The sequence below is a fragment of the Siphateles boraxobius genome, unplaced genomic scaffold (genome assembly GCF_051911475.1).
Source record: "Siphateles boraxobius isolate OS27281-9 unplaced genomic scaffold, OSU_SipBor_1 25, whole genome shotgun sequence".
NCBI classification, from domain to species: Eukaryota; Metazoa; Chordata; class Actinopteri; order Cypriniformes; family Leuciscidae; genus Siphateles; species Siphateles boraxobius.
In genome coordinates, this window is record NW_027508866.1 from 10,429,278 (window position 1) to 10,452,546 (window position 23,269).

General features: G+C 37.5%; 1 protein-coding gene and 1 pseudogene across 4 annotated transcripts in view; one reads left to right on the forward strand and one right to left on the reverse strand.

Moving 5' to 3' along the window:
• bbx (BBX high mobility group box domain containing) overlaps positions 1-21,597 on the forward strand; it is a 43,286-nt gene extending 21,689 nt beyond the window's left edge. For 2 of the 4 annotated variants that reach the window (XM_077242436.1, XM_077242435.1), the window contains exons 7-17: positions 3,525-3,605; positions 3,766-3,840; positions 3,976-4,053; positions 11,170-11,247; positions 13,921-14,785; positions 15,173-15,311; positions 17,823-17,971; positions 18,162-18,251; positions 18,622-18,810; positions 20,273-20,468; positions 20,668-21,597. In XM_077242436.1, coding sequence (XP_077098551.1) covers positions 3,525-3,605; positions 3,766-3,840; positions 3,976-4,053; positions 11,170-11,247; positions 13,921-14,785; positions 15,173-15,311; positions 17,823-17,971; positions 18,162-18,251; positions 18,622-18,810; positions 20,273-20,468; positions 20,668-20,749 — 2,022 coding nt within the window. In that variant the 3' untranslated portion in view covers positions 20,750-21,597. The remainder of the gene's footprint in view (positions 1-3,524; positions 3,606-3,765; positions 3,841-3,975; positions 4,054-11,169; positions 11,248-13,920; positions 14,786-15,172; positions 15,312-17,822; positions 17,972-18,161; positions 18,252-18,621; positions 18,811-20,272; positions 20,469-20,667) is intronic. The other 2 variants (XM_077242437.1, XM_077242438.1) reach the window with 2 other exon arrangements.
• On the reverse strand, positions 7,167-8,200 carry LOC143750674 (general transcription factor II-I repeat domain-containing protein 2-like; annotated as a pseudogene).
• Positions 21,598-23,269: the final 1,672 nt, after the last annotated feature.

Here is a 23,269-nt window from a genome sequence, read left to right on the forward strand (position 1 = left end):
TCTTTCAGAAAATGATGTAAGTGTATCGAATTATATCAAATCGTATCGTTGGCTGAATATCGTGATATATATCATATCGTGAGCTGAATATCGTGTATCGTATCGTGAGATTAGTGTATCGCTACAGCCCTACTGTTGTCTGTCTGAAATTTTTGACCAGGAATTGTCTTTTCAGTCTCTCTGTTGTCAAACACAACCACACACACGGGTTGAAAGCAACACCTACTACTTTATTTTCCCAGTTTGCCTAAGATCATGAAGTAATTGCCATGTCTGTGAAATAGATCAAAATAATCGATTGAAATCGGATACTTAAAATTTTGATTTCGCTTGTCGGTTCCTCTATGCGCATTTTGATGTGGTTTTAAACCATTAAAACACAAGAAGACGCGAGAGATCTCAAGTTGGCACGAGTGCACTGTTTTCTGTGCTGGGCACATCCAGAGAGCGCGCAGAAGGCCGCCTCTATATGGTGCATGAATAATGAATTTTTTTCTCTTTCGCATCTTCTTGTACTTGAACGGACAAATATACACAAAAATCGTGTCAAATTAGCCTCGTAAACAGACGGTTATGTCCTCAGTAAACGCAAACAGTTGAGAAAGAAAAAGCATTTGTAACAGTATATTGGATCTGTGCATTAGCTCTTAAAGTGACAGCAAACTAATAAATCTGCTGTCCTCTGTGTCATTACTGTTAATCAAAGAACAAAATAAAAATAAAATCACTCTAATCTTGACTGAATAACATTTGTAACTTTAATAAGGATTAATCTATATTTTATTTATAAAAGAAAACAATGCAGTGTTATTTTACATTTGATTTCAATTTCTGAAATTTAAGTTGTATTTTTTTATTTGCTTATTTGTTCTAATTGCATTACTGACTTTATTCTTGTCTTTAATGCTTAAAATTTATATTAGTTAAGTTATATTAGTTATTAGCTGCTAATTTTTGTTAATGGTATTCAGCTGCAACAAAGCTTTGCAACAAAGCTTAGCAAAAAGACAAAGTATAAATATGTTTGATATCTAAATGTTTGATTTTTTTTTATACCATATTGGAATTGAAACTGGGAATCGAGAAGAATCAGAATCGTTAAGCAGAATCAGAATTGGAATCAAAATAGCTGAAAAGCAAATGATACACAGCCCTACTGCGAATTGATGTCTATTAATTAAAATATGTTTTGACTTACATAAAAACAGCATGTGATATTTTTAGTGCCCAATTCACGGCAGTTAGTATATTTATACAGTGTATATATATATATATATTTATATATATATATATTAGGCTTGCTACGGTAGTCGGTGTTACCGGTGTTACATGGTGTTCAGTCGCCAGACCGGTTTCATCACTTGCCCACCGCGACACCGCGGTGAAAAAACAAACAAAAAAAATTAACGCAATTTTTATGTCACCTGTTGACTAGCGTTGTATAATCACACTCTTATTAATGTGAATGCTTTTAAGCGCGACAAGACTAGAGAGACCACGCTATAAGTCCTGCCTATTACACACACACACGCGCGCGCGACCCACAGAAAAGACGCGCGTCAGTATCAAGTTCTCTTTTGGGCTTGAACAAACCATAAAACACACACATTATGCCAAAATGTCAGTTTTGTCGAGTGTCCTCATAAGAGCAGTCTTAAATGATTTAAATAAAGTCTTAAATTAACGTAGAGATTTGTGAGAAAATGGGACGCGTGTCAGATCGAGTCTCTGTCAGCAGCGGCTGGTCTTAAAGTGTCACTAATATTAATCAAAGAACAAAGGTAAGGGAGTAAATTACTCACTCAGACACGGATCCAGGATGATGATTATTATACCGGTAGCCTAATAATCATGAATGCACTCCGCTATCTTTTAACACATCTCCGGCGAGCGGCTTCTTCACGCAAAAGAAAAACTCTTCATGAAGTGCAGTGAAATTCAGCGATCTATGGCGTTTCCTGATGGATCATGTTTGTTCGTTAACTTCATTTTATACGTGCAACTCGCGTAGCCTACAAGGACACTGACAATGCGCTGACAGACAGGACCGAGCAGGTAATATTTAATATGAAACAAAGTCTCAACTTTCAAATTTGGTCAGTCAAAGAAAATGAAACAATAAATAGGCCTACCGTTTTGTGGCTCTAATGTGTCGTGACGTGAGAGATTGCCTCAGTTTAAACCAAGTTCAAATCCACCGACGTTAATCTACTAACTCTCATGACTGCTTAGTCGGACAAAATATGGTGGATTTTGATTTGTCAGGACGCATCAAACTCCATGCGAAGGATGAATTGACGCTAATTTAAAAGTGAAGTGCACACTGCTGTTTCAATAACAAAACAGTGTTGCTCCGCACGACCACCAATTATGCATGCCCGTGCAAACGCGCACATTTTACGTTTGCCTTTAAATTAGCGATTTAAAAGTTTCGCCGGTGATACCGGTATTACCGGTGTTGTCACACGTCGATTAACCGGCGGGAAAATATCCTCACCGTCGCAACCCTAATATATATATATATATGTGTGAGGTTGACTGAACAGAAGGGAACTAAATACAAACACAGATGAACATTGATTGACAGAAAACAGGTGTAACAGATGATGATGATGGTTAACTAAACACAGGTGATACAGATGAACTGATAATGATGATGACCCTGACATGAAGACAGGCACACAAGTCCAATGAAACCAAACTAAACAGAACACAACTGTGACATATGTATATGTTTAATATATATGTAACTATTTTAATAATTTTATTCAGCAAAGACACGTTAAAAGTTAAAGTAAAACCATTTATAAATTTTTTAAATAAATAGTTTTTTGCTGTCTTTCTGGAGTAATGACTGCTTAAAATTCAGGAATAAATTACATAAAATGAATTGAATGAAACTGAATGAAAATTCTGACTTGAATTCATTAAATTCACAATTTAAATAACTTTTAACCATTATATCAAGGCCAGTTCATGTTTCTAGGCCTACAAATGTATACATTTTTGTACATTATGTAACCATATGTAGCAAATATATTATATTATTTAATATATTTATTTAATGTACAATGTATTATTTAATATATTTTAAATATATGATATAAAAATATGTTATATATTAAATATAATTGAAAAACACTATAATTATAATAATCTTTATTTAAAATACTTATTTTTAAATTGGATTGAATCCAAAGTATACATAATTATTTACCTGTTTTACTGTGCTGATGTCTACAGTAGTTTCTGAGGTGACATGCAGTAAGTTTCCAGTGTAGACACCTCAAGCTGTCACATTGTCACTTCCTGTTTAGACAATGTAATTGATGGGTATTTTTTATTTTATTGAATCTACCTATGGCTTTTCCATCAAGCTGTGGCTCCAACACCAGAGGGAGGTGTTGAGTTGTAAATGTCAGTGGTAATTTCAAACGGGATGTTGATTCAGGTTTGTTTACATTTATGGCTTTGTTCTGCTTTACTGATTTCATGTTTTTTCCTTCTCTATGCTTTCATTTTAGATGTCCTCCAGCTCTTCCGAGATTGGATGCTCAGATGTTGCTAAGCACACTGGGAAATCAGCCCTTTTCCAGCTGGCTGAGGTGAGACCACCTGAAGACTTGTCAGTTCTTAACAACAGACCCTTAGAAACCTCCTTAGCTGTGAGATGTCTCAGATATGGATGGTTGGTCTCGTACGTCTAAATGACTTGCTTAATGATCTGAATGCATTTTGTTGACACTCTTTACTTTTTCTCATTAGATTTCTTCCAGTCCAGTGCAGCCTGCAAGAGGAAATAAGAACGCTGAGGACACAAGCTCTCTCACACACGTAGAGGTGAGGGACAGTCAAGTATAGTTTTGGACACCTTAAGTTTATCAAGTGCTAAAGTAATGTGGAAGGTTTTGGTTGTCTTGTGAGGTTAATATGATATCCCAGCACTCATTTGGCTTGCTTTAATGTCCTTCTTAGGCCTCTGGACCATCCCAGCCAAGCTCACCAGACCTGCCCAAGAGTTGTGTTAAATCACCCCTGTTTCAGCTGGCTGAGGTAATTATAATAAACTCTCTCCTAGAAACTCCATTTCCAACCCCCCGCTGTCCGTTCCACCCTGAATGTCATGTGGCCGACCTTATTCTTAAAGCTACAATAAGTAATTTTTTTTCGCTGCTATGGGTCGCTAACCTCTTACAATAGCAGTTGATGATGCAGTGAATAAGTAGAATCATTGGCATTCTCTCGGCATCTCGAAAACGCCACGTCGATATTGATCCTCATTTTATTTTTCCTTTTGTCCCAAAGTCTGCTTGCCATGGGCCATAATGTTTGAACGAAACAACAACAGCGTGAGCGTGCCGATAAACATCACGCAGTTGTCCACATCTGTCGCCATGGTTACTATGGCAGTACGAGCGGAAACCAGGGATAGCGCAGATATTACGTCATTGACAGGCGACAAGTTACAAGGGACGGGCACTATTTAAAATTGTGAATTTCTCTGAATTTAGAAATTCTTGGAAACATTTAGGATAATGTAAGCACACAATTGAAAGAAATATATTACACTGTGCAAGTGGTTTTAGGATATTTTGATACAAAAATCTTACATATTGTACCTTTAAATGCATTTTGGGGGTGTTCACATTGACTGCAATTTATTTGGCAACAAAAGTAAAAAGTCATTTATTTGCTGAATTTATACAGAACATTTAATTAAAGTATGTTAAAAAAAGATCTAAACAATAATAAAAATGTCCTTCAAACTCATGTGAATATTTTATAAATCATATGTAAAATATTTTTTAATAATTTAGTTTTGTTATCAAATACTTTATTTTACCAGAAATCTAAGCTAAAAACCTTCTGCCTTTTTACCCCACAACTGTCTTTAGTTGTTTGTTTGATTTCAATTACTAAGCAAATATTCTGCAGTCAATGACCACAGCAAAAACCCTCAGTAACTCATAGAGTGCCAAAAATGTCTCACTTCTGCTTTGCTGGTGTATTACCTGCCAGAATGACCAACTTCCCTTCATCCAGACAGCCATTTTGATACTCCTGAATTTCCAGTTGTGGCTATTGTTTTCAGCACTGATCATCATCATCATCGTTAACTGGAAAGAGCTGATCAGAGTCAGCTGATTTTGTTTGGTTTGAAGAATTTGAGAAGTTTGCACTTAAACGGCGGCACAAAACGTGACAGCATGTGACACATGAGGGTGGTTGTATTAGGAAGTGTTGTAGTAATTAAAATAAAGCTGAAATAAAATAAAAAGTAATACGTTTTAGATGGAAAGCTTAAAATACTTAAATGGAGATCGTAAATGTTGACTTGGCAATTAACTGATAAGTTGAATTGCTAAAAAATAGAAAAATAAAATAAATGTAAGGCTATACAGGAAGTGTTGTAGTAATTAAAATAAAGCTGAAATAAAATAAAAAGTAATACGTTTTAGATGGAAAGCTTAAAATACTTAAATGGAGATCGTAAATGTTGACTTGGCAATTAACTGATAAGTTGAATTGCTAAAAAATAGAAAAATAAAATAAATGTAAGGCTATACAGAAATATAAAAAATAAAGTATTATTATAGTAAAAATAAAGCAGCAAAATTACTAAAAATTAAAATGCAAATAAAAAAAATAATATGAAAATGAAATGAAACTAAAAGCTAACCCAAATTCAAAATATAAATACAACTATAATAGCATATGCATAATAGTAAAATACCACTGCTATTGGCCAGTGAACTTTAATTTAAGTTTTTTAATGAATATTTCTTCTGACAGATTTGAAAAATTCCATGAGTCTGGTTCTTATATGACTTGATGAGACCCTTATTCAGAGTATCATAGAGATAGGGATCTTTTGACTTCTCAAATCTTTGGCCAGTAAGCATCTGACCACAATACCCTTGAATAGGGGTGGGCAAACTTTTTGGCTTGAGGGCCACACTGGGTTTTAAAATTTGACAGAGGTCCGGCCCAGTAGCAGATTAACGTTGTGGCAACGTCTGCGCGACATCCAACAACTGAGAGATGACGTTCTAATAATTCATTTTTTATCCTATAGATATCCCCCATTTAGCATGTTATGTTTTGAGGTTAATTTTTAATTAGTCAGATGTTATATAATTATATACTTTTTAAATATGTTTTATCCTTATTATTATGTAATGGGCCTAACAGTAAATTAGAAACAAAACACTTGCAAGTGTACACTTAGAGTAAAAATTACAGAAGGTTACGTTAATTCAACTTTATTAAAACTGCATATGGTAATCAAATTGCACTTCCAAAAGTTATACATTTGTGGGAAAAAAACGGGGGGGGGAAATGAAATAAACGAATATAGAAACTTATTTTAAGTATGATAAATAAAACATAAAAAGCAAAGGCAGATCAGAACATTGTAAAGAACCCAGTTTTGTTCATTAAATGCAGACAAGGGAGCGTAGTCGAAAGCCGGGCGATAAAGGTCGGTAACCGGAATCAGTCCAGGAGACATAAATCCAGAGGAGCAAAGAAACTAAATAGCAGACAAATCAAAGGAAAAATTAAACAGGTGTGCAAGCGTTTATAAAAAAAAATTTTCTTTGTGAGTTTGCAAAAAAGGAAAAAACATTAACGTGCAACAAGAGTAACTTCTGTTCAAGAGTGCTGAAATGTCAATTATTCAATCGTGCCAACGTTCTGGGTTTGCAGGGATATTAGTTATAAATTGCATATGAAACTCAATACCTAAAAAGTAAAGATTAGCCAACCTACCTACCTTATTCAATTTCAGTGAGAACAGTGTTGTTGATCACCCTTTTTTGCCAGCGCATCGAAGTTTGGTGTCAGTTTAGTTGTGGAAATTCTCAGGACCGATCTCAGGTGATCATCAGTTGACTGGGATCTGTGGCGTGCTTTGTTGATGTTCATCACGCTGAATGTCTCCTCACACACGCAAGTAGAGCCAAACAACACTGTGCCAACTGTTGGATGTTTGGAAACTTGGTTTCATTGAGTAAAGCATAAAACTTATCCACGTTCATGGAGTCGAACCTCTCCTTTAGGATGCAGTCACACTGCAGATCTATCAATTCCAATTGCAGTTTCAGAGTCTAGTGACGGGACATGACACCAGCAAGTGACTTCTCAATTTTTTCAAAATCAGAGAATCAACAGCAAAAATCTCTGTGCAGGACATCCAGTGATTTGCTGTATTTCTTCGCATGTTGAGAGGCCTCTTTCAGAGTCGCTAGTGTGGGGAAATGAGCGAATGTGTTGTTTGAAATTTGCCTTGAGAATAAAGTCAATTTGGTTTTGAAGGCTTTCACATTTGTATGCATGTCATGCACAAATTGATCTTTCCCTTGTAGCTTCTCGTTTAGCACATTCATATTTGCCAATATGTCCACAGCAAACGCAAAATCACAAAGCCAGTCTGTTTCGCTCAGCTCAGGAAAATCGTCAGCCTTCCCCATTAACTCTAAGCGAAAATGAGCTTATCTCCCCTTTTAGCTCCCACACTCGCTGACATGCTCTCCCCAAAACTTAACCAACGGACATTAGAGTGGTACAGTAAGTCCTGGTGATCAGCATCAGTTTCTTCAAGGAATTGAATGAACTGACGATGGTTAAGTCCTCTTGCTCGAATGAAGTTTAGGACCTTTACGACTACCTTCACTACATGAACAAGCTGCAATACAGACTTGCACAGGACTTCCTGATGGATTATGCAGTGCAGGAAAATTATATCCAACTCAGGGTTTTCCTCTTTCACCTTATCCTGGATTCTTTTCAGCAACCCAACGTTTTTTCCTGTTAAATTTGGCGATCCATCTGTGGTGACATTCACAAGTTTACACCATGGTAACTTCAGCCTCTCGATGACACCAGTCAAGCTGTCATACAAGTCCACTCCTCGTATTGTCCCCTTTATGGACTCCATGGCCAAAAACTCCTCCGTGATCTCAAAATTATCATCAATCCCTCTGATAAAAATAAGGGGCTGTGCGATGTCTTTTATGTCGTTACTTTTGTCCAGTGCTAACGAATAGAACTTAAATGACTCTGCTTTTTTGTTCAAGTCGCTGGTCAAATCTTCATCAATTAGTTGTATACGGCAGGTCACTGTTCTGTGTGAGAAACTAATTTGTTCAAATTGTTTTTGTGCTCTGGACACAAGAGACTCGCAGTCTCTTCCATACATTCTTTCAAAAACTCCCCTTCGAAGAAAAGCTTGCTGGCCTTTGCTAATTTGTATGCTAGCAAATAACTTGCCTTGGTACTTGACTCCTGAATAGTAGCTTGTTGAAGAAAAATATTTTGCTGAGCCTGTAAATTGGCTGCTAACCTCTGAGCAGTAGCCTTCCTTTCTTGTTCTGACTGGTTGCTAACATAGTTAGCATGCTTGGTGGAAAAGTGGCGGCTGATATTGTATTCTTTGAAAACTGCAATGGTTTCTTGGCAAGTAAGACATGCGGCCTTTGATCGGACTTCGGTGAACAAATATTTAGCTGTCCACTCCTTATTAAAAACTCGGCACTCACTGTCCACTTTTCTTTTCTTTGGTCCACTCATTGTTAATTTTACAGATACATTAAAAAAATTCTGGCTGACTCCCCAGCGTGAGTTTTTCAATGCGACCGTTATTTAGACCTTGTCACTTTATGGTTTCCATGGTGACGCGTCATTGCTTGTCACGTGACACACCGCAGCCACAACAGCGCTGAATGAATGATGATCTGCTTTATTCAAAATATTCACAAATTTGTTAGCTATGGCAACGAAATATGTATATTATATATATATATATATATATATATATATATATATATATATACACTCTCCTAAAGGATTATTAGGAACACCATACTAATACTGTGTTTGACCCCCTTTTGCCTTCAGAACTGCCTTAATTCTACGTGGCATTGATTCAACAAGGTGCTGAAAGCATTCTTTAGAAATGTTGGCCCATAATGATAGGATAGCATCTTGCAGTTGATGGAGATTTGTGGGATGCATATCCGGGGCACAAAGCTCCCGTTCCACCACATCCCAAAGATGCTCTATTGGGTTGAGATCTGGTGGCTGTGGGGGCCATTTTAGTACAGGGAACTCATTGTCATGTTCAAGAAACCAATTTGAAATGATTCGAGCTTTGTGACATGGTGCATTATCCTGCTGGAAGTAGCCATCAGAGGATGGGTATATGGTGGCCATAAAGGGATGGACATGGTCAGAAACAACGCTCAGGTAGGACGTGGCATTTAAACGATGCCCAATTGGCATTAAGGGGCTTAAAGTGTCCCAAGAAAACATCCCCCACACCATTACACCACTACCACCAGCCTGCACAGTGGTAACAAGGCATGATGGATCCATGTTCTCATTCTGTTTACGCCAAATTCTGACTCTACCATCTGAATGTCTCAACAGAAATCGAGACTCATCAGACCAGGCAACCTTTTTCCAATCTTCAACTGTCCAATTTTGGTGAGCTCTTGCAAAGTGTAGCCTCTTTTTCCTATTTGTAGTGGAGATGAGTGGTACCCGGTGGGGTCTTCTGCTGTTGTAGCCCATCCGCCTCAAGGTTGTGCGTGTTGTGGCTTCACAAATGCTTTGCTGCATACCTTGGTTTTAACGAGTGGTTATTTCAGTCAAAGTTGCTCTTCTATCAGCTTGAATCAGTCGGCCCATTCTCCTCTGACCTCTAGCATCAACAAGGCATTTTCGCCCACAGGGCTGCCGCATACTGGATGTTTTTCCCTTTTCACAGCATTCTTTGTGAACCCTAGAAATTGTTGTGCGTGAAAATCACAGTAACTGAGCAGATTGTGAAATACTCAGACCGGCCCGTCTGGCACCAACAACCATGCCACGCTCAAAATTGCTTAAATAGCTTTTCTTACCCATTCTGATATTCAGTTTGGAGTTCAGGAGATTGCCTTGACCAGGACCACACCCCCTAATGCATTGAAGCAACTGCCATGTGATTGGTTGATTAGATAATTGCATTAATGAGAAATTTAACAGGTGTTCCTAATAATCCTTCCGTGTTTTCCTGATTTCCTGAGTGTAATATTGAAATTTGTGCATCCGCCATTGTCACCGCATGTTAATGAACTCTCACGGTCAAAGAAAAAAGAAAGTTTTATTTTTCATTAGTCTATTTATTTTGTACTTTTAGAACACAAGAGATGCTTTTCAGTTTTGTAGCTGATTGTGTCCAGATACATTTTGTTTTTTATCAGCCCTACAAAAAAAATATGTGTACAAGAGTGCATTTTGTTTACTGCTTAATAGACTAAAGGACCACCTGTACCAACTACCTCAGGGGGGGCTAAGGCCCTGTCCCATTTCTCCCCCCTTAAAACTTCCACTTGGTTTTGAGTGCCCTCGAAAGTAAAGTCCCCTCAACGAGGGAAGTGGAGTTGAAGATCTTTCCCTATGAAATGGGACACTATATGCAAATTAGCGCGGCAAACCTCACTACGTCACGCGCAGCAAACCTCACTACGTCACAAGCAGTTTCTAATTTTAACGTGCTTATTTGCGAAAATATACTTACAATTCAATTGTTCCTTTCCAGCGGTGTCCGCCATCTTGTTTATATCTATGATTTGGCTTGCTGAGTCCGCAAGGTATGCTGGGTAATTTTATCTTCTACTTCGTTTTAAGCCTGCATCGGACCGCACTATGTTTTGAGGGTTGATTTTAAGGGGAGAATAGCACCCCCCCTTGCTCTTTGGAGTATTGGGTCACCCTACCCCTACACGAGAACGCGCAAAAACAAGGGTTAGGGCAGAAATCTAGGGTGAGGGGAGGTATTGGGACAGGCCCTAAATGTCGCTAGGTGGAACAAAGCGTAATTTGCACTACTGTCTGTTTAAAAATAAAAGAAAAGAAACCTAGCTTTGGGGATTTGTTGCTTTTTCCTGTTATACGAAATTCATATCAAACCGTGACCCCACAACTAAGGTAGCCTATATACCAAACCATGACGTCTGTTTGCTGTTACACCCCTAGCATTTTGATTTTACCCAGAATCCTCCTTAATAAATGAGCAGTATACATTTTTCCCTAAACAAACTCAATATGTCTATGTATATTCCTCTCTGTGGGTGAATATTGCGCTTGTTACTGGTTTTAATATGCATGTTTGGTTTGTCTCTGTAGCAGATCTCCTCCAGTAGGTCTCCGTCAGCATCTGAGGGGAGGCAGTGCGGCCAGTCGGCTCTTTTCCAGCTCGCTGAGGTACATCACCAACCCACAATCACTGCCCCGGGTTACACAGATATAAGACGGGGGATGAATCTTATGATACATACAGTATTTGATGTTATAGTGCAGAATTAAAGCTCAGTGAGGCAGTGTCTGGTGTTGACCGGTTGGCATGGACTGTGGCAGGCAATGTTATGTAATAAATCCTTGGACAATTTTGATGCGTATGCTGCCACCTGGTGGGTGTTTACATTGTCGACTTGAAAGTAAAATTAACCCTATTTACTTAAAGGTCCCATATTGTACACCTTTTTGGAGTTTTATTTTAGGTGTTGATGTCCTTAAGAATATATAGTTGTGGTATAAGTACCAAAAACCATCTCAATATATTTTTACAGCTCCTTTCTCAGGAGCTCTGCTAAGAACAGGTCGATTTTGGCCTGTCTAATTAATATTCATGAGCCTCTCTTCTGAGTGACACACGGCCAGGCCAACCACAGGTTACTAGGGTCATATATGCTGTAGCCTGCTGTGGCTTGGTGATGTTCACAAGTAACGTAAATAAAACACCTGTAATGATGGACATTGCTGAGGGAAATGTTATCCGGTCTTATATGTTGGAGCCGGACTCAGACCCCGAATCGGCGACGACAGGAGACAAACAACCACCTTCTCAAACGCGGATGTTTCAGAATGATAGGCTAATTAATGTTGTTGTTTTTTGTTTTTTTTTACTTAGGCGTTATTGTAAGAGTATTATAATTACATTACATCAATGCTGCACGCATATTTAACGTTAACGCTAATTTAAACTGTCTGTAAACAAATTCAGACTTTTTAAATTATGTTATCCATGCAAGTAAGTTACACTAAACGTTAGTTTCTGTTGGGAAAACAAAAGACACAGAGATTGAGTGAACTCTATTTCACCATCTTTAACTCAATAAAAACAACAGACACCAACACGGTATGGCTCCATAATGTAAGATAAAATGTGTGAAGATTATTTAAGGTTTGGGAATTTGAGGACGGACCCAACAATGTAGGGACTGCAGCATCTTTGATGAGTAGCTTCTTTGAAAAACATTGAAGTGTGCCTGATTGACGAAGCAGTCACTTGTGAAATGTGCAGAACAGACGGTTAAGGTCGAACTAAATTGCTGTGGTATTTCAGAATAAATAAACATCAGCCAATGGTCTCATGCAATGTGCAATGATGTGCAATGATGTAGTCTCCTGACATCCATCGACTGAACAGCGTTTTCTCAACATGTTTTCGTGTTGTTGTTGCTCAGCATTGATGTGGTCTGGGGTTGGGCAAAAGGAGTGAGGGACGGTGGGCAGTGTTCGGGCTGGTGACTGAAGATGGTGACTGAGTAGTTCTGAGTGACATCACATTTTTACGGAAGTCAAACTGCTTGTGAAATGGCACAGCTACTTCATGCAGGCTGTGTGCATTGCGCATGTCTGTGGATTGACTGTTTTGAAACTTATATGGTAGTTACATAACCCCTAGACCTTTGTTATCATGAAAAACCCAGGAAATTTCAGTTTTGACAATATGGGACCATTAATACATGTTCCTACTTTGAATGATTCATCAGTACACATTTTCTAAAAATGTAAAAATCAAAATGTACAAAGAAACAACTTGGCTTTAGAAAAAGAAAAAAAAGATTTAATAACATTTATACCTCAATATAATGTAAATAAAAATAATATCATATTCATTTTTGAATACTAATATTTGTTTTTCTAATTATTTAAAATATATGCAAATGTTTGATTTATTTAATTTACAAATAATTTATTTTAATAAGATTTTAAGATTTTTAAACATTCTGCCAATTGAACACTTGTAGAAGTTGTACACTTGTAGAAGTGTCTGCTGAAAATGAGTTTTAATGTTTAAAACAAATTTTCCATAAGATATTAATTAGGCTTACCCCCTAACCGTAAGCACCCTAGCAACTGCATATCAACACCCTGGCAACCATCCATTTTATCAAAATGTTCTAAAATAACTTGAAACAACTTGACTTTAGAAAATAAAATAACAGATTGCTTAATTCTCCTTTAATAAATGTATAGTTATTTATAAAAATATATTTTAATTGATTTTAATTTCTAAATTGAAATTATATTTAGAGTTTAAATCTATATTATTTTAAAATATTATTTAATTATTATTTTACTATTTTAAAGTAAACAATACACCAGTTGAAAACTTGTATTAAAAACTATTTGATGAAAAGGAGTTTAAATATCTTATTATCTTTCAGTACCATGATTAAAGTTATTTTTTATTATAATTTTATTATTATTATAAAGCAGGTACAAATTATACCATTTCAGCAAGTATAAAACAATAAGATGTATTTTCTGAAAATGAGTTTTATATCTTATGAAAATAATTTATCTTTTTTTAACGCATGTTTAAAATACTGTATAGGAATTTAATTTGTGATCATTTAGAAGCTACTTTTCATCATTCAGAAATTACTAATAGATCACATTATGCCCTACATTTTTTCCCAATTTAATAAGCTAAGTTTCACTTGTCACATTATGAGTAAAATGAGGAACGGATTTCAGGCAGCTGATATGTTGCATGATATTTCATAGCCTGTAAGACATGAATGTCCATGCCAGAGGTCATTTTTATTGCAAAGCTCCATAACATTATGTCCTTCTTTGTTTATATAGATGTGTTTGGCCTCTGAGGCTGAGAAGATAGAAGCTCGATCCTCCCAGCCCTCTGGTGGTTCCTCCTCTCTCTGTGCTCAGCACAGCTCACTCAGCACAGCCATCCCAGACCACGAAGAGCAGCGGGACGCTCCAGAACTTCCTCTCACCACATCTTCATCCTCTACCTCCGGCTCCACCTCATCCTCCCCTACTGACGCCATCCCATCTGACATCAGCCCTTGTAAGACGCAGAAGAAGAAGAAAAAGAAGAAAGAAAATAAAGAGTCTGACGATAATCCTCCATCGCCCAAAAAGGCGAAGAAGCGCCAGTCGTCTGAGTCGGACCTGGACAGCGTAATGTTCACCATTGAAGCGGTCGCAAAAGGTTCTTGGGGCTCAGAAGAGACACCCAAGAAGAAAGCTCGTCCCTCAGAAAGTGAAAGCAGCCCCTCTACGAACCAATCTCCATCTGTGAAAAAGAAAAAGTCTAAACCGAAAAAACAGCTCAAGTTAAAAGACGACGCCACAGAAGAAGAGGTAGAAGGGGACGAAGAGACTAATAAGCCACAGGATGTAGAGATGAAAACTGAGGAAGCTCCTTTGACCCCTAAAGCTGAGTGTGAGAATGAACCAGACTTGGAGGTGGAGCCCCCTAGTGGCGTGGAGGACATGGAACCACACTGCTCTCCTCTGCAGCCAACAGAACTGGAGGAGAAAGACACAGACACCAAACCACCTCAAACCACACAGGAAGATAAATACCTGGAGGTTAAGCCAGAGAATTGTGGGTCCAGGAAGTCTGAGCGAAGCTGTAAAGGAGCTCTTTATAAGACTCTGGTGTCTGAAGGGATGCTAACATCACTGAGAGCAAATGTAGACAGAGGTAAGGTGCCCACACACTCCTCCCACAGGTTATTTTCCTGTTAGTTGATTTTGTCATGTTGACTGGATTTAAAACTAATTTCCCACTAGTTCCGGCTGATCATATGGAGCAAATAGTAGCATGGAAAAAACATACTTCCTTAAAAACATATTTATCGCCCACATGCTATTCTGCAGAAATGACAACACTAAAAATAAAATTGTTTAATTTGTGCTTTCCGAGGCTGAAGTACCATTTCAATGACTTTGAAATGTGTTCAATTTATCTCATACTGAATATCATTTAGAATTTTCACTTAATATGATTCAGTTGGCCATTATCTCATGATTCATATTTAAACTAAAAACATTTGATTTGACAGTGAATGAAAAATGGTCTGTTTTCTAGGGAAAAGAGGTTCCATGCGAGGCAGTGTGTCTGATCATGAGGGCGGCTGGAATGATGAAAGCTGGGGATTTTCTCAAGCTGCTACCAGCAACCCAAAAAAGCTCAAGAAGTCCAAATCTAAAGAGGAAACTGCCCCGGGGTGAGCTGTAATTTCTCCCATCACAGCACTGAATCTGCTTGGAAATAGTGATTATTCTCCTGCAGAGGAGTTATTTGATTGGGGCTGCAACTAACAACTATTTTTATTATGGATTTTTTTTTCCAGATTAATGGAAATGGGTTAAGACATGCTTTTGTCGGCGTTAAATAATGGCACAAATTCCAGTCAAATGACTTCCTTAAACCTTAGTGAATCACGTTGCTTGATTTATTTATATACTCTCTTTTCATAAATGTTGCGTATGAATGGGAAACTTCCTACAAATGCATATGCAATAAAGTCAGTTGCAAAAATAACTGTCCACACCATTTCACCTCTAATTTCTCACTGTATGTCTTAACTGAATCCTGGCAGTACTTTTTTAATGCCATAAGAGGGTTTGCATTGGTGCACGCTGTTAGTAAATCTGGCAAAAAAAACTATTTGTATTTTCATTTATTTTTTTAGTAATTTTATTGATTAGTTGCAGCCTTGTTCACCATTGACTATAGATTGATTATCAATGATATTGGTTGAATCAGTACATTTGATGATGAACTGCATTGGACTTTTTTTTTCAATCAGGTTAATTATCTAAAAATATTTGAAACATCTCAAAAGCTGTCATTTTTCTGTGGATTAGAATAGCTTGGTAACTAAATAGTCTAAGGAATTTTGTACATTTCACTCATAATCATATTTGCCATCCCATGATCATAGTATTCAGAGTATCACAGTTTGTCAAAGTACAGGGTTCCCCCGGATCCTTAAAAAGTCTTAAATTAGATTTTTAAAATTTAAGGCCATAAAAAGTCTTATAAAGTCTTATTTTTACTTATGAAAGGTCTTAAATTTTAGATGACACTTCGACTTAGACATATCTAAATGTTTTCCAAATTAAAACTATCTAATTAGCGTAGTTTATTTTTTATTATTCTATCTTTGTGGATTTGCTTGTTCACGTGACAATTCGCATCACATTCGCTGCCGGCAGAATAGCGTCTGTCTCCTGCACGCGAGAGAGGAGAGAAGAAGAAAGTTGGCAAATGTCAGTTCAGTAGTAAGTTCATTCTTTGTGCGTAGGGGTGTGCGATGTGTATTGTCTACTATGATATTGTAATCATTGTTTTAACGATGTACGAGGCACTGTGAGCTGACATCGCATTTGTCTCTCGTGCTTTCACTGCGTGATGTGTCAGTGCAGTTATAGGTAGGCCTATGTCCCCAAATTAGTTTTTGTCTTATATTTATATTATGTTCTTATATTAGAATATCACATCAGTAAGAGTGCCGTTTTCCCGTGCACAAGTGTGATATTTTGTTATACAATAGTTAAATTAAAAATAAATTAACATTGTGAGTTACTTTTTAGACACCATATTGACAATATTATATGTTTTTCCTTTATTTCGCTGACGAGAATTTCAAAATGAAATCGTAGCAGAGTCTAATGCAACAGACACCGATGATTTCTTGACTGAAATCAACGTTTTAAACGAGTCATTTTAACGATTCAATGAACAATCACTTGTTTCTTTCCCGAATGAATCAGCCGTTTGAACAAATCGGTTGAATGAATGAATGACTCTCTCGAATTTGTAACTCCCTTTCAAATTGAAGTAACTCACATACGGTATTAAGACAGTGACTTGCTGCCGCCTATTGGCGGTTTTAGTTTCATATTTAAAGTACCCTTTAATTAAAACGTTAAAATTAGAAATCATTTCATATTTAAATATTGAATATGGATTTTTTTTAAAACTATCTCATAGCTTTATTTATGCAATTGTAAATGGAGTGTAAATATTAATGCCTCTTCTGATGCTGCTTCTGTGTCACCTCTGAACTGCAAAGATGGATTTTGATTGAATGATTTAATTTGACTGGTAACGGTGGTATTGTATAATTATTGTGTAATTAAGTATTATTGCATAAATAAGTATAATTACTGTATAATTTAATTTGAATGTTAGTATTTGACATAAAAGGTGATGCAGAACTCTAAATAAGTTTAGAAAAAATGTCCATATATAGGTGAAAATGCCCCTGGAAATCAATTTAAGGTGGTAAATATTGCACGTTAATTAATCATTTCTGTCACTGCTGTGAACTGACCACTGCATAGAATATGAAAAATATGAATATCTTCGTGAGTCTGCTGTCAACAACAGGCCTAAACCAGCCATTGCACCAGCACAAAAACACAATCAGTAAAATATCATCTAATTATTATCAACAAAACGTTTAAAATATCGAGATATATTTTTGTCAATATTGCACACCCCTAATGTACGGTCTTAATTTTGATTTCTTCAAGTCTTAAAAAGGTCTTAAAAAGCCTTAAATTTGACTTTAAAAAGTGTGCAGGAACCCTGAAGTAAAAGTGTTTAAGATCATTCCATCGTGTTTAATTGTGCAAGATTGAAGTCAGCTTGTCTAGAAGACTTTGAATCCAGATGAGCAGATTTTGCACACAGATTGCTAATATTTTACTGTGTATGAAACTCACAGACTAGGAAAACTTGAGGAGGAGTTCGAGAAAAAGTTCAACAGCTTACCGCAGTACAGCCCCCTGACATTTGACAAAAAGAGTGTGGCTGTCATCAAGAAGAAAAAACCCAGTACATCCAGCCCTCCTGAACCACCCAAACCTTGCAAGGGTGAGTGCACTTCATGCATGGAAACTAACTAATCCTCCTGGCCCACCACACTCATTTCCTCATTTGCTTACTTTATTAGGAAGTAGTCATCTCATGTTCAGAATGACATGACTTCCACCTAACATAGCATGCTGTGTTGTTTTTTTTTTTTTTTGTATTTTGTTTTCTGTTTTATTGCTTTTGAAATTAGGTTCATCTTCATCTCAGAAAAAGACCTTATTCCACAAGATAGTGAACAAGTACAAACACAGGAAGGAGAAATCCAGTGCCGCAGACAAAGGTGACAGCCATTAGAAACTGTTCTGAAATCAGCTTCATTTTCTGTTCAGACAGCAAGAGTGTGTGCACGAGTGTTGGAAACTCTGCCTGCGTGGTTTTAGTTGTTGTTTGTCCGTGGTTTTGCCCAGTGTGTCAGTATTTCCTGCTGCATAGCAGGGAACGCTGTCATATCTAGGTCACAGTATACTCTAGTTATCTTAAAGGGGCACACGTGTAACAGTTACGTAAATAGTTTGATGTAGCCTGCTGTGGTGTAGTACAAGTGGCACAAGCTAAATGAAATATAGTATCCTAAAGCACCAATTATTGTCAGGATGTCTGCATTAGGACTTCCAGGTCTCAGTCTTGACATATTTCATGTGTTCTTTTAGACATCGCCACACCTGACCCCATGGTTACAGAATCAAGTCCAGTGAAGTCGGGCAGTCCGTGTGTGTCTCCCTCTCCTGAACCCCAGAAGGTTCTGGACACGCCTGTGGGCAGTCAGAAAAGGAAGGCCAGGAAGAGTAAAATCACACACTTGGTGCGCACGGCCGATGGTCGAGTGTCACCTGCAGAGGGTGAGCCGAACCACAGTTTCCTGCTACTGTCTTATTTATGATTCTTCAAGAAACACCCTGCACCTATTTTCTTCGAAAAAATTTCTTGTACACTACTGCTTAAACGTTTTTTGTTGTTCTGTTTTTATTTTTTTGCTCATTGAGGCTGCATTTATTTGATAAAAAATACAGTAATATTGTTATATTATAAAATAACATATTTCATGATGTAAATTATGCATTTTCTTTTTTATGTAAATTATTCCTGTGATGGCATTTACTCCTTTCTTCAGTCTCACATGATTCTTAACGATTTTAATATACTTATTTGGTGCTCAAGAAGCATTTATTATTAGTATTGTTGTATTATTGTGCTGCATTTTTTCAGGGTTCTTTGAAGAATAGAAAGTTCAAAAGCATTTATTTGAAATAGAAATATTTTGTAACATACCTTAAAACTTCAAATAATAGCCCGGGCTTTTATTTTCCCAAATCGTCGAAACTGCACCGGCTTGTATTTGAGACAGGCGTCTATATGAGACAGGCCTTTATAATTTAGTGTTGAGATGTTGTTCATTGAGATGATGTTCCTAGAGTCTCTAATCTCTAAAAATCTCCAAATGCTCCACGTGAAACTGCGGTCTTCCGACCTTTTACTATCGTGTCAATTGATTTTGATTAATATGCGCGAGGGCGAGAAAGCAAGACAGCGCTCGTGTTGTTTGAAGACGTGAGAGTGCGCGCGCGCCGCCGGGGCGTTCTCTCTCTCTGCTCGTTTGTGCCCTGTCAAACGCAGCAGTCATTCTATTCTACATCATTCACCGATCAAAAAAGGCTTTGGCGGGACACAAATTTGCTTTGGCGGCCGCCAAAAAGCGGACGATCTGACGGGTTTTAGAAAATTAAATACGACCCGAAACTAAAAAACAGACCCGGCCTCTATTTGAGACCGGCCTTTATTTACCCAAACCTGTCGCCACACCAGGCGTGTAAAAGAGACGGGCGTCTATTTGGGACTCCGCTATTATTTAAAGTTTTACGGTAAATGTCTTTATAGTCACTTATTATTGTTGTTGTATTTGTGTATATATATATATATATATATATATATATATATATATATATATATATATATATATATATATATATATAGTTGCCACTATTTGCAGAAATGCACTATTTGAAGATCTATTTCACCTATGCATACCACAACCAAAAGTGTCAGACAATAGAAGGTTACTAAGATAAAATGATCCACATTAATCTACCCACATCATCTCAACATGGTGAAACTTCCTCATGTTGAATAAAATAGCTTGTTTATGTCATTTCTATGACTGGATTCTCAATATCAAGTGAGTGTTCACCACTGAAAACATACTTGAATTGTTAGTCTATGCTGTCCTGGCAACAAAATAAGATTGGGGGAGGGGGAGCATATTTGTATAAAAGTCTAAAATTATTTTATTTTTCTCTGTTGCAGCAGAAGACAAATTTAAGGATCAGACCAAGAATCAGGATGAAAAGCCATTTACTCAAGAGACATTATGCAATAGCGGGGTCTGCTACAATGACCCCAGATCAGCGGAAGTGGACGCGCCAGATACGTCCGGTGGCCTCCCGGCCTTCTTCAGCTTAGCTGCTCTCGCTGAGGTTGCAGCCATGGAAAATGTGCACAGGTAGATGGGACACCCTGCAAACTCATGGGCGTGATGATGTGTGTGTGTGTGTGTGTGTGTGTGTGTGTGTGTGTGTGTGTGTGTGTGTGTGTGTGTGTGTGTGTGTGTGTGTGTGTGTGTGTGTGTGTGTGTGTGTGTGTGTGTGTGTGTGTGTGTGTGTGTGTGTGTGTTGATAATAAAGCCTGCGTCTTTGTTCCAGAGCCCAGCGTGCTGTGAGCATCCCCACTGAAGGTCAAGTGAAGGACATGGCTCCTGTGCTGATTTCCTGCGCGGACCAGTGAGGCCTCAGCCTGGCTCGGGACGGGTTTAGTCCGGACTGGGCTTATGTACAGACATGCTGGGGCCTTATTCTTGACTCTCGGCCCCTGATGCCGAGGGTTTAGAGCGAACGAGAGCGAGAGAGACTGGAAAGGGATGAGGGAAGCTTTGAGACGGATGAAGATGTTTTATCCCAGAAGCCTTCACCTTAAACCCAACCCCACCCTCCCTCCCTCTCACCCCCTCAGGGCCCGGGGGAAGCCAATTCTGGTCCCTAAGCCTGTTTCCTCTGTTGGCTTTGGACCAGTTATCTGATTTTTACAATCTGCAAGAAATGGCTACTATTAAGGTCAAGTTTTGCCTACAAAAAGTGCATTTGAAGCAAGTGCTCCCTCTTTTGTCTTTCTCTATTTTTCTCGTTTCTGTTCCTGGTTAGCTTCATTGCACAAACGTCTTTTTCACACAGCGGCGTACATCTTCTCTCGATCAGAGGAACGTTTTGTGGCTTCCTGCCCCCTTTACTGCTCTGAATCTTATGAAGAGAGAGAGAATGAGTGTTTTCAGACTGCTCAACCTCAGCCTCATACCTCACAAACCTGTTCAGATTTTTTCTCTGCACAGAAGCACCACCTTCACCTTCATAATGCACAGTCAATGCCTAGATGCCTCTTTCTTTCAAGCAATGACCCTCAATGTGTCTGGTGCCTCTATAGCTGAGAGTTAGTCAGAGATAAACCACCTGAATCTCTCACAAACAGCAGCGCTATGTGGGAAGCCAGGTGTTTGCACAAGACGCGCTGCGGTTGCAGGCATACCGACAAGCAGGGTCCAAAATTAGCATTTGTCAGCATTGAATATTTATATATGTGTGTGTGTCATATATATATATATATATATATATATATATATATATATATATATATATATATATATATATATATATACATATATATATATATACATATATATACATATATATATATATATATATATATATACATATATATATATATATATATATATATATATATATATATATAAATAAATACGCTACCGTTCAAAAGTGTGTGGTCGGTTTTGAAAGAGGTATCATATGCTCAGCAAGGCTGCATTTATTTGATCAAAAATACAGTAAAAACAGTAATATTGTGAAATATTACTCAAATTTAAAATAAAATAGATTTTGTATTTCAATATATTTTAAAATGTAATTTATTCCCGTGAAGCAAAGCTGAATTTTCTGCATCATTATGCCAATCTTCGGTCTCACATGATCCCTCAGAAATTATTCTTATATGCTGATTTGCTGCCCAAGAAACATGATACTTTTTTACTCGATTCTTTGATCAATCGAAAGTTAAAAAGAACATAATTTATTTGAAAGAAATCCTTTGATCAATTCAATGCAACTTTGCTGAAAAAATATTCAAAGTATTAATTTCTTTATAAATATCTTCCTGACCCCAAACTTTTGAAAGGTTGTGTATATTCTAAAAAATAATAATAGTACATTTATATTTATAATTTTCCCCCATAATTTTTTTATAATGGAAACTAAAGTTTGTTATGAGTAATTAATATTTCTGCCTAGCAATTTTTATTAACCGTTGGCAGTTGTTGCATAGAGTTAATTTTAGACCTTGCCTACAAGTGTTTCTGACTGAATCACCCGATGGAAAGTCAGTCGAACCTTTTTATATTGTGACGCCCCTCTGCGCTCTTCTCTGACATACACAGCTATAAATGAGTTTCGTTATCAGAGCAGTATGGCGATACTTGAATGAAAAAAATGCATTTTATGTCAATACTTGACCTTACTGCAGTGTGTAGCGTCTTGCTGGCTAATCCAAAAGAGTGCTACTCCTCTCTAATATAGTTTAATAATAGACACTGCACTAATTTTTAGCTACCGTAGACGATGCTTGTAGTTGTCTTTGGCTTTCGTTGTAATAGCGAATTTTGTTTGTTTTTGCTTTGTGTTTGTTTTATTCTCAAATTAGCTTTTGTATCATCACTGAGATACTCAGCCCTAGTTTTCTTCTTGTACCTGAGGCTGTTGACGCTATTCCAACTCAAAGTTTTGCTGATTCTGTCCATTCCTCCAAGCACACAGTGGGAGAGAGTTGGAGAGGAAAAGAAAACAGGGTTTGACGTAGAGGAGAAAGGAGTTTCTCTCTCTCTCTCTCTCTCTCTCTCTCTCTCTCTCTCTCTCTCTCTCTCTCTCTCTCTCTCTCTCTCACACACTTACACACACACTTACACACACACACACACACACAACTTGAGTTCTGGGAGTCAGCATAGCATGTTCTTCTGCAATGTGCACATCCTGTGTTTAGGCACTTGTAAGACACCTCCAGGGTCATCTTTAGGTTGTCAAGCCAGATTATGTGCTTTGTATCAGCGACACATTGGGGGGGGGAAAAATCATGTTCTTATTAGTTGGTTTTTTTTGTGTCTTGTCAAAATATTTTAAAAATTCTTAAAACAAGATCAATTTATCTGAGAAGCAAAATTGTGTAAGATAAGACGGTATTACAATT